Genomic DNA, 13737 nt, shown 5'->3' with positions numbered 1-13737 from the left:
AAGTGTGCTCTCAGATCAACTTTTTAATACTGGTACTTATTTTCATGCAGCTAGTCAGTCCTTTACTGCTATTGATTTCTGCTTCTCATTCAATATTCTTTCACTTTTAGTGGAGGGGTGGCAGTGATCATTTTTATATAATATTGATAAACTGGCTGTGGTCCATGCTACTCAACCAGCGTGCCCTGATGAAAGCTGAATCAAGCCAACTGGCTCTTTCACTGCTCTCGCATAACTTGATCCTGCCATCGTCTGTAAGCAGTCAGTAGACGACTGCATGGCAACAGCAATTGCCTGAATTGTACAGGCAGCTGCTTAATGTATTCCTAAAACCTCGACACGTTTTCCATTATATTCTCGTCTGTTGTGGAGTTTTGCCTGCCACATGGTACAAAAGACTCAAAAACAGGCCTGGATACTTTTCATAGGTGTCCAACACTCTTGCACTGCATTGCTTTCTGACTGGTCCATGCACATGCTCCGTGGTTAAGAGGTCAAAGCAAGAAGGAATTTTGGATTAAGTTCACAATCAGCATATCTTCTACCACCAGTTCCAGAGTCGTATGGGACAAGATTGAAAAGGTCAGTGGGCGAAATATAATTGTCTTCCTTTCGATCTTGCTCTCTAATGGCCAGGAAATAGCTGATACCTGGAACATAGCATATACTCTAGGTGAAAGCTTTTCCAGTTATCTAGCACTTCTGCTTCACCTTTCTTCGTCTTAGAGACAATCAGCTCAAAAGGAAAGAGGTAATGACTGCCCGACTCTTAATGACTGATCACCCCTTTACACTGGTGGAACTTAAAACTGGCTCTTCATTGATTTGGCAGTACATTGGTTGGACCTGAATGTATACTACAAGTTGTTGCACCATCTGTCTCCTCTTACTATTTTTCTGATTGTTTTAACTGGAGTTGGCATTTTTCCTGTTGCCTTGTGCCAGGTTACTGTCCATTCTTTTTCTAAGCCTGGGAAGTATCCCAAGCTTTTCTCAAACTACTGTCCAGTTGCTTTGACAAGCTGTCTCTGGAAGATCTGAGGATGGTTAATGCTCGTCTTGTTTAGTTTCTTAAATCAACCTCCTCTCGCCCATCAAATGTGGGTTCTGATGGCATGGCTCCATCAGGGACCACCTGATTCAACTTAACATCAGAGAAGCCTTTCTCAAACGAGATCTTGTATCAAAATTCTTTGACCTTGAGAAGGCTTATGATACTACATGGAGGTATGGCATTTTTGCGATACCTCCATTTATATGGGTTTCATAGTCATTTGCCCATTTTTATTTTTGTTAATGGACAAGTAATTCCCACTTTGTGTGGGTTCGACACTTTCCCGTTCTTTTATACAGGAACTTGGAGTGCCTTAGGGCTGTGTTATGAGTGTTGCACTTTTCAGTATAAAGATTGATGCCATCCCCAAATCATTCCCTCTTACTGTTGCAAATGGGCTCTGTGTTGACTTTCACATCTCATGTCAGTTGTTGAACATGATTTATATTGAGCAGCAGCTACAGACTGCTCTCAATCACTAACTGAAGTGGAACACAGTAAACAGTTTTAACTTCTCTAAAATGTTTGCATGCACTTTTTCTGCCAATGGAGTATTCAGTGATCCTGAACTCCATACTGTTGAAGTTGTGCTACCTGTGGTCCCTGAGACAAAATTTTTGGAGTTTATCTTTGACTGTAAGCTGAAATTTATACCATACACTCGCAGCTACGAGTCAAATATACAAGAACACTAAACATTTGTGTTCCCTTTTCCACCACTTGGAGTAGATCGATGTTCTGTGCTAATGATATTGTGCTCTTATTCAGTTAAAACTAGACTATGGGTTACTGGTCTATGGCTCTGCCAGGACTTTGGCCTTGAAGATGCTGGACCCTGTTCATCATCAGGGACTTCAGCTCTGCACGTGCTTTCTGTACTTCCCCAGTTCAGAGCTTATACAGTCTCTTGAACCTCTACACCTCCTGCTGTTTGCAACTGTTTTTTTACTGTAGGCTTTGAACTTTCGATCCTTACTACAACACACCACGTGGGATGGTTTTCCTTCCTTGTTGGGCCATGATTTTTCAGAGCAAACAATTTGTCATTGCTCTTTTGTGCTTTCATATCCAGGCACAGTTGGATGAATTGGGCCTGTCCGTGAATAACATTTCAGTATCTACTGGTCAAGCCCACTCTAACATAGCTTATTACAATCCCCAAATGTAACCTTTAAGTCATCTGAGAAAAGCTGATACTCCCGATTGAAAGTAGTCGTTATTTACTAAAATCTTTCGAACCATCCTTCCATTCCTATTTATACAGAAAGTTCGAAAACAGATGACTGGACTCTGCCATGGTTTATTGTGGTTTGGCAGTTGTGCGCAAAATCCCCTCTACAGCTTCAGTGTTCACTGCTGCCATTTCTCTTGCCCTGGATCACAAAGCTAGTCAGTACTCAAGTTGCACAATTTATTTTGACTTGCTTAGTTCTTTACTGGCCCTGAAATCACTTCATGTTGTTCTCATCCTGTGAGCCCATTTCTCTAACATTTTCTGTCCAATTTTTCTAAATACCAGGCCACGTTGATATTTACGGGATCGGGCCCACCGATACGGTAGCTAAATCTGTTTGCTCTGACACTGTCACTGCAGTATCTGTTCCATACATGAAATATGGTCCTGCATTCAAGGCCCGGCTCCATGCACTTGGCAGTGGACTTGGAGTGCGCAACGCGAAAAAGTTTTTCCAAATAAAATACTGTTGGGCTTTGGCCGTCTCGCTTCTGTAAAGATTGGAAAGAGGAAGTTGTCATAACTAGACTACGCTTTGGTTAGTTCAACTCATTTTCTTTAATCTGAGACTGCACCAATGTGTTGTCTGTGTGACACTCGGGTCATAGTGAGCCATATTTTATTGTTTTGTCTTTACGACTTTCAATGACGGCACCATTTCAAACATGTTTTGTCCCAAGGTGTGCCCATAACGTTAGTGTTATTAGCGATGGTGACCCTTTCCACCTTACAAATGTTTAATTTTTTCAAGGCCATTAATCTTTACTGCTATTATAAAATTAGACCTTTCTTAATGTGCTTTCTTTTTAGGAATTAAAGTACATCTAGTTCGATTTGAAATTAGAAAATGGCCGTAACGTCAAATAACTTGAAACGAGGGCTGGTAATAGCCAACTCCAGGTGTCTAACACTGTTCGAACTTCCCGTTATTCATCCTGGCGAGTTGTAATAAAAACAATTTTGCTTGTATTACTGTGGTTTTCTCTTACTTCTGTAAACTAGATAAAAAAAAAAAAGATATAATGCCATGTTTTCAACTCAAATTAAACTTATTTACCTTAATTTCTTTTTATAAATCTTAATTATACTTTAATTTCAACTTTTTACCGGATGTTTGGCGCATAGCTTTGCGCCATAAAACACCAAACCAACCAACCGTGACGTCAAATAACTCGAAACCAGGACTGGAAATGCCAACTTCATGTGACTAACGCTGATATTTGAACGTGCCCGTTAGTCATCCTGGCGAGTTAAAATTATGCTACAGAAAGTCCTTCACAACTTGTGTTACTGTAGTTTCTCTTATTTCTGTAAACTAGATATAAAAATTGGATTTAACGTTATTTGTTTTTGATTCAAAACTTACTTTTGTTTTATCTTGATTCATTTTTACGAATTTTATTATTTTTACTTTCATTTTAACATTTTACCGGGTATTTGACGTAGACAGCCTAGTTACTTTGCCATAAAACGCCAAACCAACCAATCTTCAGTAAAGAATGCTCCATAACCGTTAGCATTTTGGTGTGGGGTTGAATGCAAATATTATCGTACCACTGTATATAATGTTATTACGGCAAAGGGAATTTGTCACTGGAAACACACCAGTAAGATCAATGACCGACTTCCGGTCCTTCATTTTCTGGTTTTTCATGGATTTTCAGCTCTTGTAAGTGTATCAAAACTACTATTGGAAGTCGTCTCCACGACTAAATAACCTCGGAACCTTAATTTTATTGTCCATCTATCATAAAAACGTTCTAACTATATGGTGTTTGACGTGAAACCAGTTTGAGCATCTGATAGGTTTAATTTCAGATCTTTTACTTTCTCCTAAGAGGGTGAGTAGAATTTGTCATGGGCGTCAGCAAGTTCCTAAGCTACAACCTAGTTGACACTTTCTCATTTGCCTTGCAAATCTCGATATAATGCCAAAGACGACAAAATACTTCTGAATTGTTTCAGATACAAGTCAGTTTTACGTTATATCGGAGTTGAAGACTTAACTCCACGTAAATGCGTTTTTGGTTTACAGTAACGTAAATGGATTGAACTTTGTAATGGAACCCTAAATAATTACCACGAAGGCTAAACTAGGATTTATCAATGGCGTAAAGAACAAAAAGCCAAATCTACGTTTTCGTAGCTACTCCCTCATTTACCTTGATTTGTAAGGAAAATTGGAGATGGTTCAACACCTTTTTTGAATTGTTTCGGATATAGGTCATTTTGGTATTGATTTGAGGCCTTTCCTTCAAAAACAGTATTTTGTTAACACAGCTGAAAGATAACTTGTGCAATGGAACTTATCGCATGATTTCGCAGTTGGTCATGTGTTTTCCTAGTCGCTATTGAGCAAATTGTACATGATGAAAATTGTGTCAGTATGTACCACGTGATTCATGAAATGCGTCATACATTTCGTCACAATGGTGCTTTAGTTTTCTGTTGAACAGGGTGGAGTAAAATTTACTATTGGTGTTAAAGGTTGGTGCTAAAGGATAAATTAGTTTCTAACGATTTTTATTGCGTTAGAGTAAGATGTTATAAATTAAACATTGTTATAAACGAAATGACTAGTCATTATTTTCCTATCGTATATCTTGTACTATTTCACACATGTATAAAAACTAATGTTTAAAATATTTACTTGTAGCGGTAAGGTGGTTGTGACCCAAACTAAAAATACTAAATGTTTCAGTCACTTAAGTCACAATAGCCCCGCCCTCTCATAGATTCACACATGGGTGTAGCAATGATATTGGACGGTGTCATTAGCGGCGGTTACTCTGTCCAGTTTGCCTTTTTAATTATTAAAATCATTTATCATAATCTTTTTGGCATTGTTTAGTTTAACTCGAATAATTTTTACATTTTGTAACAGTTCGTCATTTACGAATTTCACCGGTTGTTTTGCGCCAGTAAACTAATCAACTAACGTTTGTTTTACATAATTTACCGTTAGTTAAGTAAATATCTTGCACATCAAGATTCCAGCAGGATGTATCCTGTTAATATTGTTCAAGGTTTTGTAACGTGTATCTTGCACATTTAATTTGGACTAAATTATAGCTTATTCTAATAAAACGTAATTACAAACGTTGCCAGTGTATGGCAAGACGTATACAAAATGGCTTTTAGTATTTTAGTTTTGGTACAAATTAGTCAGTACAAATTATTATATATAAAGTGGATGTTTTGGAAATTGTTCATTTAGGGCAAATTGGTTAAACACAACGTATTTGAATTGTTTTTAAGAAATGATTAAGACAAAGTATAATAGTAATGCACCATTGTGAATGTTTAAATATATTTATTTCATTGCAAGTTTTTTTTAATTTTATATTAAGTATATGGCTTTATTTTTTACACTTTTGTGCAAATAAATTTTACTTAAAGCAGTGACCAATTTTCTTATTGATATTCTTGAGATGTAATTAACTAAATCTGTAATGTTCTATATCAAAGATATTGTGAATGACATTGAAACAGGCATGCCAATTGTTTTTCCTCCTTAATTTGAGGAATTAGATTAATGTGTGCATTTCAAATATAAATTGTCGGTGAACTAGTTTATTGTTTGAATAGCATCATCTATTATGTACTAGATGGAAATGAATAAAAAAAACAAAAAAACCCTTTAACCTGAGTTATTTCAAAAGTGCTTGTGTTACAGGGTTTTTATTCATTTCTATCAAGACTTTTTAAACTGTTTTTTAATATCCCAAATTGTACTGTAGGTAACTGGAGCAGCTCTCATTGCTGTTGGAGCATGGGTCCAGGCTAAAGCTGCTGAATATGTGGACTTCTTGGGAGACAAGTATGCATCAGCACCAATCTTGCTCATTGTTGTTGGTGTCATCATCTTTATTCTCTCCTTCATGGGCTGCTGTGGTGCCATCAAGGAAAATTACTGCATGGTCATGACTGTAAGTTTTTAATGTTCATTTCTGTAAGCAGTTGAGGCTCAAAGTATTATAGCTACTAAATTCTTAGCAAGTTTTTGTTAGTAAAACTTGGCACTGTAAACAAACGGGAAAAACAAACCTAGCAGACATTTTAGAAGGAAGATTGATTATATGTTTCCGACCCATTATACGGTGTGGCCTGTAAGTCCTTACCCATCCACATTGAATGTTATAATACTAATGAGTTGAAGGCAGCTGTTACCATGGCATTTGGAACAATAATCCCCTGCTATGTTGAGGAAAATGTCTTGCAGAACATGGCATTGCATAATATTATGCAGTGAGAATGAGGGACATCACACAGATACTGGATACACAAGATATATGGATGGGTATGGGCTCATGGGCCACCCTGTATATCCATTTCTGTTACTTGTGCTAAAATATTCAAAACACAAGATTACTATGGTAGTTCTACAATACCTACTTGTTTCATGGAATACTGAAGCTAGATGTTAAATGGGTATAAACAAGACTTCATCTTGTGTGATTTTAGTTGTCAGAACAAGTAGCCATAATCCAGCTAGTTAGTATACACTTAGCATCCTGCACCTGCCACTCAGTTTTGCTTTTGGTAGAAATATTGTTCTAGTATCCTCAACTAGTAAACCTCACTGTCAAACACTGAACTTAAAGAAAAAACAAAGCAAAATAATTAAACTAGTTTTAATAAAATATATTATTAAAACAACCATATTTAATGAAACCAAAACCAAAATGTAACTGGGTTATATATGTAAACCAGATCAGGTCAAGTAATAGTTGTATAGAAATTAGATATTAACAATATACATGTATGTAGAAATGGGATATACACATTAATGAACATAGCAAACATATTATTCTGACATTTATATTTGCATTTCATAGAAACATGATGCTGTTAGCAACATTCCCAAATTTCTTACTCGCTAAAAATACTTAGCAATCATGTCTTCAGAAATTAAGGTAGAATTCTAGTAGTAGATTTTGTAATCTTGTGCCTGGTGAACTTTAAATTGTAACTGCTGAAATGTCCAGCTGGAGGGAATTGGTAGGGTGGATAGTATTGTATGATATGACTTCTATTTATCATTATATTGTAACTAGGAATTTTCATATTCTTTGAGGGAATTGCATGTATAGTGAAATATTTTTTGCTTTTTATATAATTACATACCACATTAACTTAAACACTTGTGCCTCAACACTTTGCTTTTATTTAATTAACTAATACATTTTTTTCATTCTAGTTTGCTGTTCTGTTATTTATCATCTTCATTCTTGAACTGGCAGCTGGTATCTTAGCCTATGTTTACAAGAGTGAGGTAGGTCAAATAACTGTCTGCTGTAAAATGTTTTCCTCTGATTTCTTGTGTATTCAGAGAATTACAATTAAAGTTCTTTTTAGATTGTTTATTACTTTTATTTTTCATAAATTTGACATAGGTTCATTTTTTGAAACAAACTGTATTTAAATGTGACCTTATACACCAAACTAATGACATCTTGGATGGTTATCTACTAAACATGAGGGTGAAATACTCTTTTCGACCAATGTGAAAAAGGTATGAAAACTTAAGGAATTTCATGTCATGAAAAAGGGGAAAAGATCAGTAATTGGAAAAGAAAAGAACTGAAAAGCAAAAATTGGGAGAAAAAGGGTTAAGTGAGGGGTATGATTTTGTTTGCATCCACTCATTATGGTGCTTTTATCAAGCAGTTACATAAGATAAAATTTAGTAATGATTTCAGGAGCCTTTATAGAGGACATAAGTTATATAACTCTGTAGGGTTGCTACTAAAGGTGTAGCATGTCATTATATTGATTTTAAATATCTGAAGTGCTCTAACATGATTTCGTGGTGAATATTACAATATTTACAGTTTTAGGTTATATTAAATATACTTTTCCAAGAATGGATATCTTTTGTGACATTACTACTGCTATTTCTTTTGGTAAAAATGAAGTTTTGAAAGTCTTGGATCATTTTTATTTTGCAGGTTACATATTTGTGTGGATGTGCTTTGTGAACATAATCATGATTGTTGTTTTCTCAGGTGGAGACTGTTATTAGACATAACATGAAGAATGCCATGAAGAACTACAATACGTCAGACCATGATATTGTCACTAGGACATGGGATGATATGCAATCTAATGTAAGAACTGAACTCTAACATTTTATCACAGGTGATATAAGCATCATGTTATTATTTTTAACTTGCATCTACAACCATTTTAAGCAATGAGAGGGGGTTATAAAAAATAATTTTGTTAGACAAATTTAATATTTATACTTTTTTTCACTAAAGGAAAATGTGTAGTAAGAGCTTTGTTTTTATGGTATGTAAATAACTTTACTGAGCTATAACCATAGGTCTTACACCTATTGTTCTGACAGCACATGAAATTTAAGTATGGTGTTATTCTGTTTCAATAATTATACTTTGTTTTTTTAAATTAGGGGTAAAAAGCACTAATTATTATAGCAGCACTGAAAGTATAGGTAAAATGGAGCTGCAAAGGAACTACATAAATTCACATGCCAATATAATTGTGCAGCTGTTTTCTGGATGAAATTTCAAATTATCTTTAAAGATTGTTAACATACCTTTGGTTCATTCCATGCCAAATCATCCAGGGGGCTGCAGGTGACCCCCACAGAATGCCTTAAAATAATTCATACACTCATCTACCCATATAATGACAAATTGCCAAAGAATAGATCGATCGATATCTCTAATAGTTTCTGATTTACAGAAATGTCCTATCTGCATTGAAAGGGTTAAGAATATGATAGTGAACCACTTTATGAGATTAAAGATAATTTTCTGTGACTAATGCACAGATTCTCTAACTCTTAAGAATTGGTTAGATGTCATGATCTATTGGGTCTTTGTATAAGAAAGTGGCATAATTAACCAATTTGTCTCTTATTGATAAATCCTAAACAAACGGTTATATTTGATTTTTATTGAATTTTTGTTCTAATGAAAAGGTATGGTATGTCACAAACTTAATTTCATAAACCAAATGGTAGTGGGAGCCTAAATTGAGATACAGTAACAAGTCATCTGTTTTTAAAGTAAAACTTCCTGGTATTTGTTGCATTACTTTTTTATATATACTCCACTAATTAAGAAACATGTACTATGTTGCTATGTAGGCCAAAGTAGAATAGAAGCTTGCCACATACACAACCTGAATACTGTACCTAAACTAATGAAGCTACAAGGATGAAGCCATGTAACACTTGAAACTGTCCACTTAAAGCTTGGGCTCATTAGATTAAATCTAGGATTTTTCAGTACTGTGGCTTATTTGCAATATGGTTGTAGACTGTCTGTTCCTGTGTTATTTAGCAAAAGGAAGTAAAATGTGCATGTTATGAAATGGTTAAGCTGGTTACATGAACACTAAGAACTTGCCAAACTTCATTTTCTTACAGGTATTGATTAGTCTATGCCTGATGGCCCTAATATTAGATATTTTACATATAGTTTGTACTTAATTGTTTTTACTGTCTAAGATTTTGTGTAATCTCAAAGTAACCTCCTTTGTTACATTTATTAAACATTTATTACAATTGGAGTCAAAACTGATTGCATTACTTTTTTTACACAGTAGCTCTATCATTTTATTACAGCTGCAATATGTAAAGCTACATAATATATTCCTTTACAGTTGAAGTGCTGTGGTGCAAATAATGCCAGCGAATGGAAAGAGTATTTGGGTGACAAGCTGCCTTACAGTTGTTGTCCAGGAAAAGACATTCAAAAAGAGTGTAAAAAAGATCACTACAAAAAGGTATTTTTTAAAATATTTTCTTGAGTAATAACTGTTTGGTTAGTTACTATTAAGTTGCAGTATTATGGGTTTTTCCCTCCTACTTTAGTTAAGTTCATAGTTTTGTGTATTAATTAGCACTTAAAGCACACTTTGAATTAAATGTATATATTGTTTTGTTTCCTCCTTACTTTAACTTTGATACTATTAAAACAAATTCAAGTCATCAAAACCTTTTTAGGAATACTTTTATGCTGAAGTCACTTTGTTCAGCAGATAAGGTTTGGTGTTGGATAATTTGGAATTTAAAGGCTTTAGGATAACATCAGACTTCTTTTGTGGTCTTCCAGTAGACCTGTCACTAGCTATTTTCATGCCACCTTTGTCTCTTAATGCTAAACAAAAACAAATTGATTTTGAAATGGTAGTCATATTAATGTAATTATTTCTCAGGTTTCACACAACTAAGTTTTATACCTGTAGAAACTTCATTTTTCTGTCTTTCACTGAAGTTACACTGCTTTAGGTGCAAGTCTTATGCAGTTTTGCATTCAGATAATGTTTCTAATCCAACCAGTCTTTGTGCCACAGCTGTTCTTGAATAATTTCAGTTCCAATATGATCTACTTCCTCTTGCACAAAACTCTAAATCCTTGTTTGTTCTCCAAACATTGCTAAACAAAACTTGTTATTAGTGCACTAGTTCTTTGTACCCTATCAGTTTTGTACCATTTCTGATCATGTACGTCTTGCTGCTACTCTCTACCAACAACATTGCCACCTATACTGCCACCAGTAGTTCCCACTTAGTCCTTGATCTCTTGGCTGACACAGCATTGTTTAGATATTTTGACTTCGCATGTGGCTGTTTATGAATTAGCTTCTTAGCCATCTTTTTCAAGAGTTTATTTTACTGTTTTTGCATTATCTTGTTTCAGTATTTGGAAACTTTTTTTGCATTTATTTCTTGTTACCAAATTAAAAACGTAAATTTGCAATATTAATTTCCATCAGTCAACAAAGCTGCTGGTAGTGCATCTCAAGAATTGGGTTTGATTTTTAACTGCTGAGGAGATGCAGGCCTTAATTTGCAGGGAGCTAATAACATTGTCCTTTTGTCATCTGAGTCACTGTAGATGAATTGGAAGCTACATTATTGATTTATTACTTTCTATATTTAATTGTTTTGGACACTTGTTAATATTATCTACCTTACAGACTGAAATTCCTCTGCTTCCAATGGGTAAGTGTTAGCAAAAGATGTTAAGAAGAGACAGTGCTTATCTGTTCTTGCACGTATTTTCCAATACATTTGTAACTATAGTAATTCTGTGTGATAGACTGCAATTTGTCATTTATGCTGTTTCACAATCTGTTAAATTAAGCTGGAGACTTGTTCAGTATTTCAGCAAGTACTTAATTAGTTTTTTATTACTGCAGGAAACTAAATCAGTTATTGAAGTAACTGAACATTTTGTTTTAGCAGATTCAGATTTGTGTGGACAATTTTGTCCAAGGGATTGATCATGTAATTTCGGATGGGACATGGGTAGGTTTTCCAACTTGTATGAAAACTACTATAATGACTCAACTTTTTGAAAACTTGAATATTTGACAGAAAAGCAATCTTGCATCTGTTGGTACTTTAAAAATTTCATTAGTGCTGCACCTAAATAGGAAACCATACTTATTTAAGGAATAGCTTAACATATGAAAATCTGTCTCTTAGCTGGTGAGATTGAGCTTGTGGAATAAGTTGATGTATTATAAAACTGACCAGTTGATTTTGCTTCATACTGTTAATTTCACTTAGGTTTCATGAGTGAATAACTCTGCTATGGAGATCAAAGCAATTTAGACCTTTATAGGGAATAGGATGACATCCCCCCCCCTTCCTGCATTACTTAGTATCTCCATGGTGAATTAGGAAATGATAGTTAAAAAACCTCCCAATGCAAACTTGTACAGAACTGATCTGGTTTAAGACCAAAATTATTTTTAAGTAGTTGGTTATGTGCTGTGTAAAAGTTTCTTTGATTAGTCTTAGTTTTTTATTTAAATATTGCATTCATATCCTTCATCTTGTTTCCATTATCACTTCCTTGTTTTCCAGTATTCTGAGTCATTGTTATCTCCAAGTTTACATTTTTTATAACACTGGTACTACTGCATTTTGAAGGAGTAAAAATTTGAGGAAATTAGTTGCAACTTGAGCTATCAAAGCTGTAATTGTTCTCTTTATCTTGTATGCATTAGACATGAGTATTATGTAATAAATTATTTTTCTGCCTTTCTAACTTGGGTCAGAGTCTCTCTATATGCCACAATGGCCTAGTTTCTAGAATGTTGGCCTTTTTAAATTTCTAGTAACAAGATTTTTGAGTATTATGTGCTTTCTGAAACTTTGGTGGTTGTTTTTACCAGTTTGCTCTTGTATTGCAGGAATTTGTATTTGCTTCTTGAAATGGTGAGATTTTTTGTAGTATTGCAGAAAGTATTCATTACTTTATACAGATTTTCTTTTTCTAGTCTGTCAGCAAATATGAACTGTTACAATCAATTTAGTTTTAAATTAACAAGAGGTTTATATTTTGTATTGTAGAAAGCAGTACTGTCCTGAACTATGTATGAAATCAATGTTAAATAAGTTTTATGAGCAGAAATATTTACTTATAGGGATGTATCGATGCCTTGGCTAATTTTCTGGAAGACAAAATCTTGGTTGTTGGAGGTGTGGGCATTGGGATAGCTTTTGTGCAGGTAAGATTGTGCTAGTTATGCATGGGAAAATGTTAACTTAGTTCAAATACTTGATTACCTTTAAAAAAATCTTGTACATGAATAAATCCACTTCAAGTGTTACCATTGTTAAATTATGTAAAGGTGAATTGGATTTACTGTCTTTGTAACTTGCAAACACTGGTCAAATTTTGTACATTTACTAACTTACAGTAGAAATGTAATATTAAATATTTTAGGTGTGAATCTTTATACATAAACATTTGCAGCTCTACTTTGTATGTTAGGTTTGTGTGTGTAACATTTGTACAGTCACTAGAAATATCTTGTAATACCTACAGTTTGGTAGACCAGGTAGTACTTTAGAAAACAATTTAAAGTAAAGGTAAGTTTTTTTTTGTTTAACTGTCAAATCTGGTAGTTATCCAAAACTGTTTGAACATAAATCATTGATGTACAAGTGTCCAGTGGATCTTTCTCATTGTAGGTGACAATTTCAACAAGTAAGGTTCTGTGTAATTGAGTGGAACTTGTTACTTTTCTAACTAAAAATTTAGCTCTTTTTCAAATATATAAAGATGAATATGTACATCAAAATTATGTATGAATATAGAGAAGTTTGTGAAGATACTTTTTCATAGTCACTGTACAACCACCTTTTTAAAATAGTGGTATCAACCTAACAGTACCACAAATAAATTGTCCTTTATTTTTGCATCATTGAGGTTTTGTTATCAATTACCTTTATTTTTTCTGTTTGTGAGAGTAAGTTTCATTTTAGACAATGACAGGGTCTTCCATAGTTATTTAGTATTCATAATATCGTGTATGTATTAATGATGTATTAAAACCAACAGGAAGGGTATAGTCTCTTGGAATTCATCTTTAACGTGTTTAAATTTACAAACTTTGTTTGTACTTGCAAATATTGTTTTCTAGTGGTTTTTCTCTACTGTGTAAACTTTCTTTAGAT

General features: G+C 34.2%; 1 protein-coding gene across 1 annotated transcript in view; it reads left to right on the top strand.

Moving 5' to 3' along the window:
• Positions 1 to 13737, top strand: part of LOC143256003 (CD63 antigen-like) — a 32320-nt gene that overhangs the window by 16136 nt on the left and 2447 nt on the right. The window contains exons 2-6 of the mRNA XM_076512527.1: positions 6029 to 6217; positions 7489 to 7563; positions 8297 to 8398; positions 9924 to 10046; positions 12702 to 12785. Coding sequence (XP_076368642.1) covers positions 6029 to 6217; positions 7489 to 7563; positions 8297 to 8398; positions 9924 to 10046; positions 12702 to 12785 — 573 coding nt within the window. The remainder of the gene's footprint in view (positions 1 to 6028; positions 6218 to 7488; positions 7564 to 8296; positions 8399 to 9923; positions 10047 to 12701; positions 12786 to 13737) is intronic.

This window comes from Tachypleus tridentatus, chromosome 7 (assembly GCF_004210375.1).
Source record: "Tachypleus tridentatus isolate NWPU-2018 chromosome 7, ASM421037v1, whole genome shotgun sequence".
NCBI lineage: Eukaryota > Metazoa > Arthropoda > Merostomata > Xiphosura > Limulidae > Tachypleus > Tachypleus tridentatus.
Note: the sequence above shows the minus strand (reverse complement) of the source record. Positions and strands in the feature narration are given on the sequence as shown.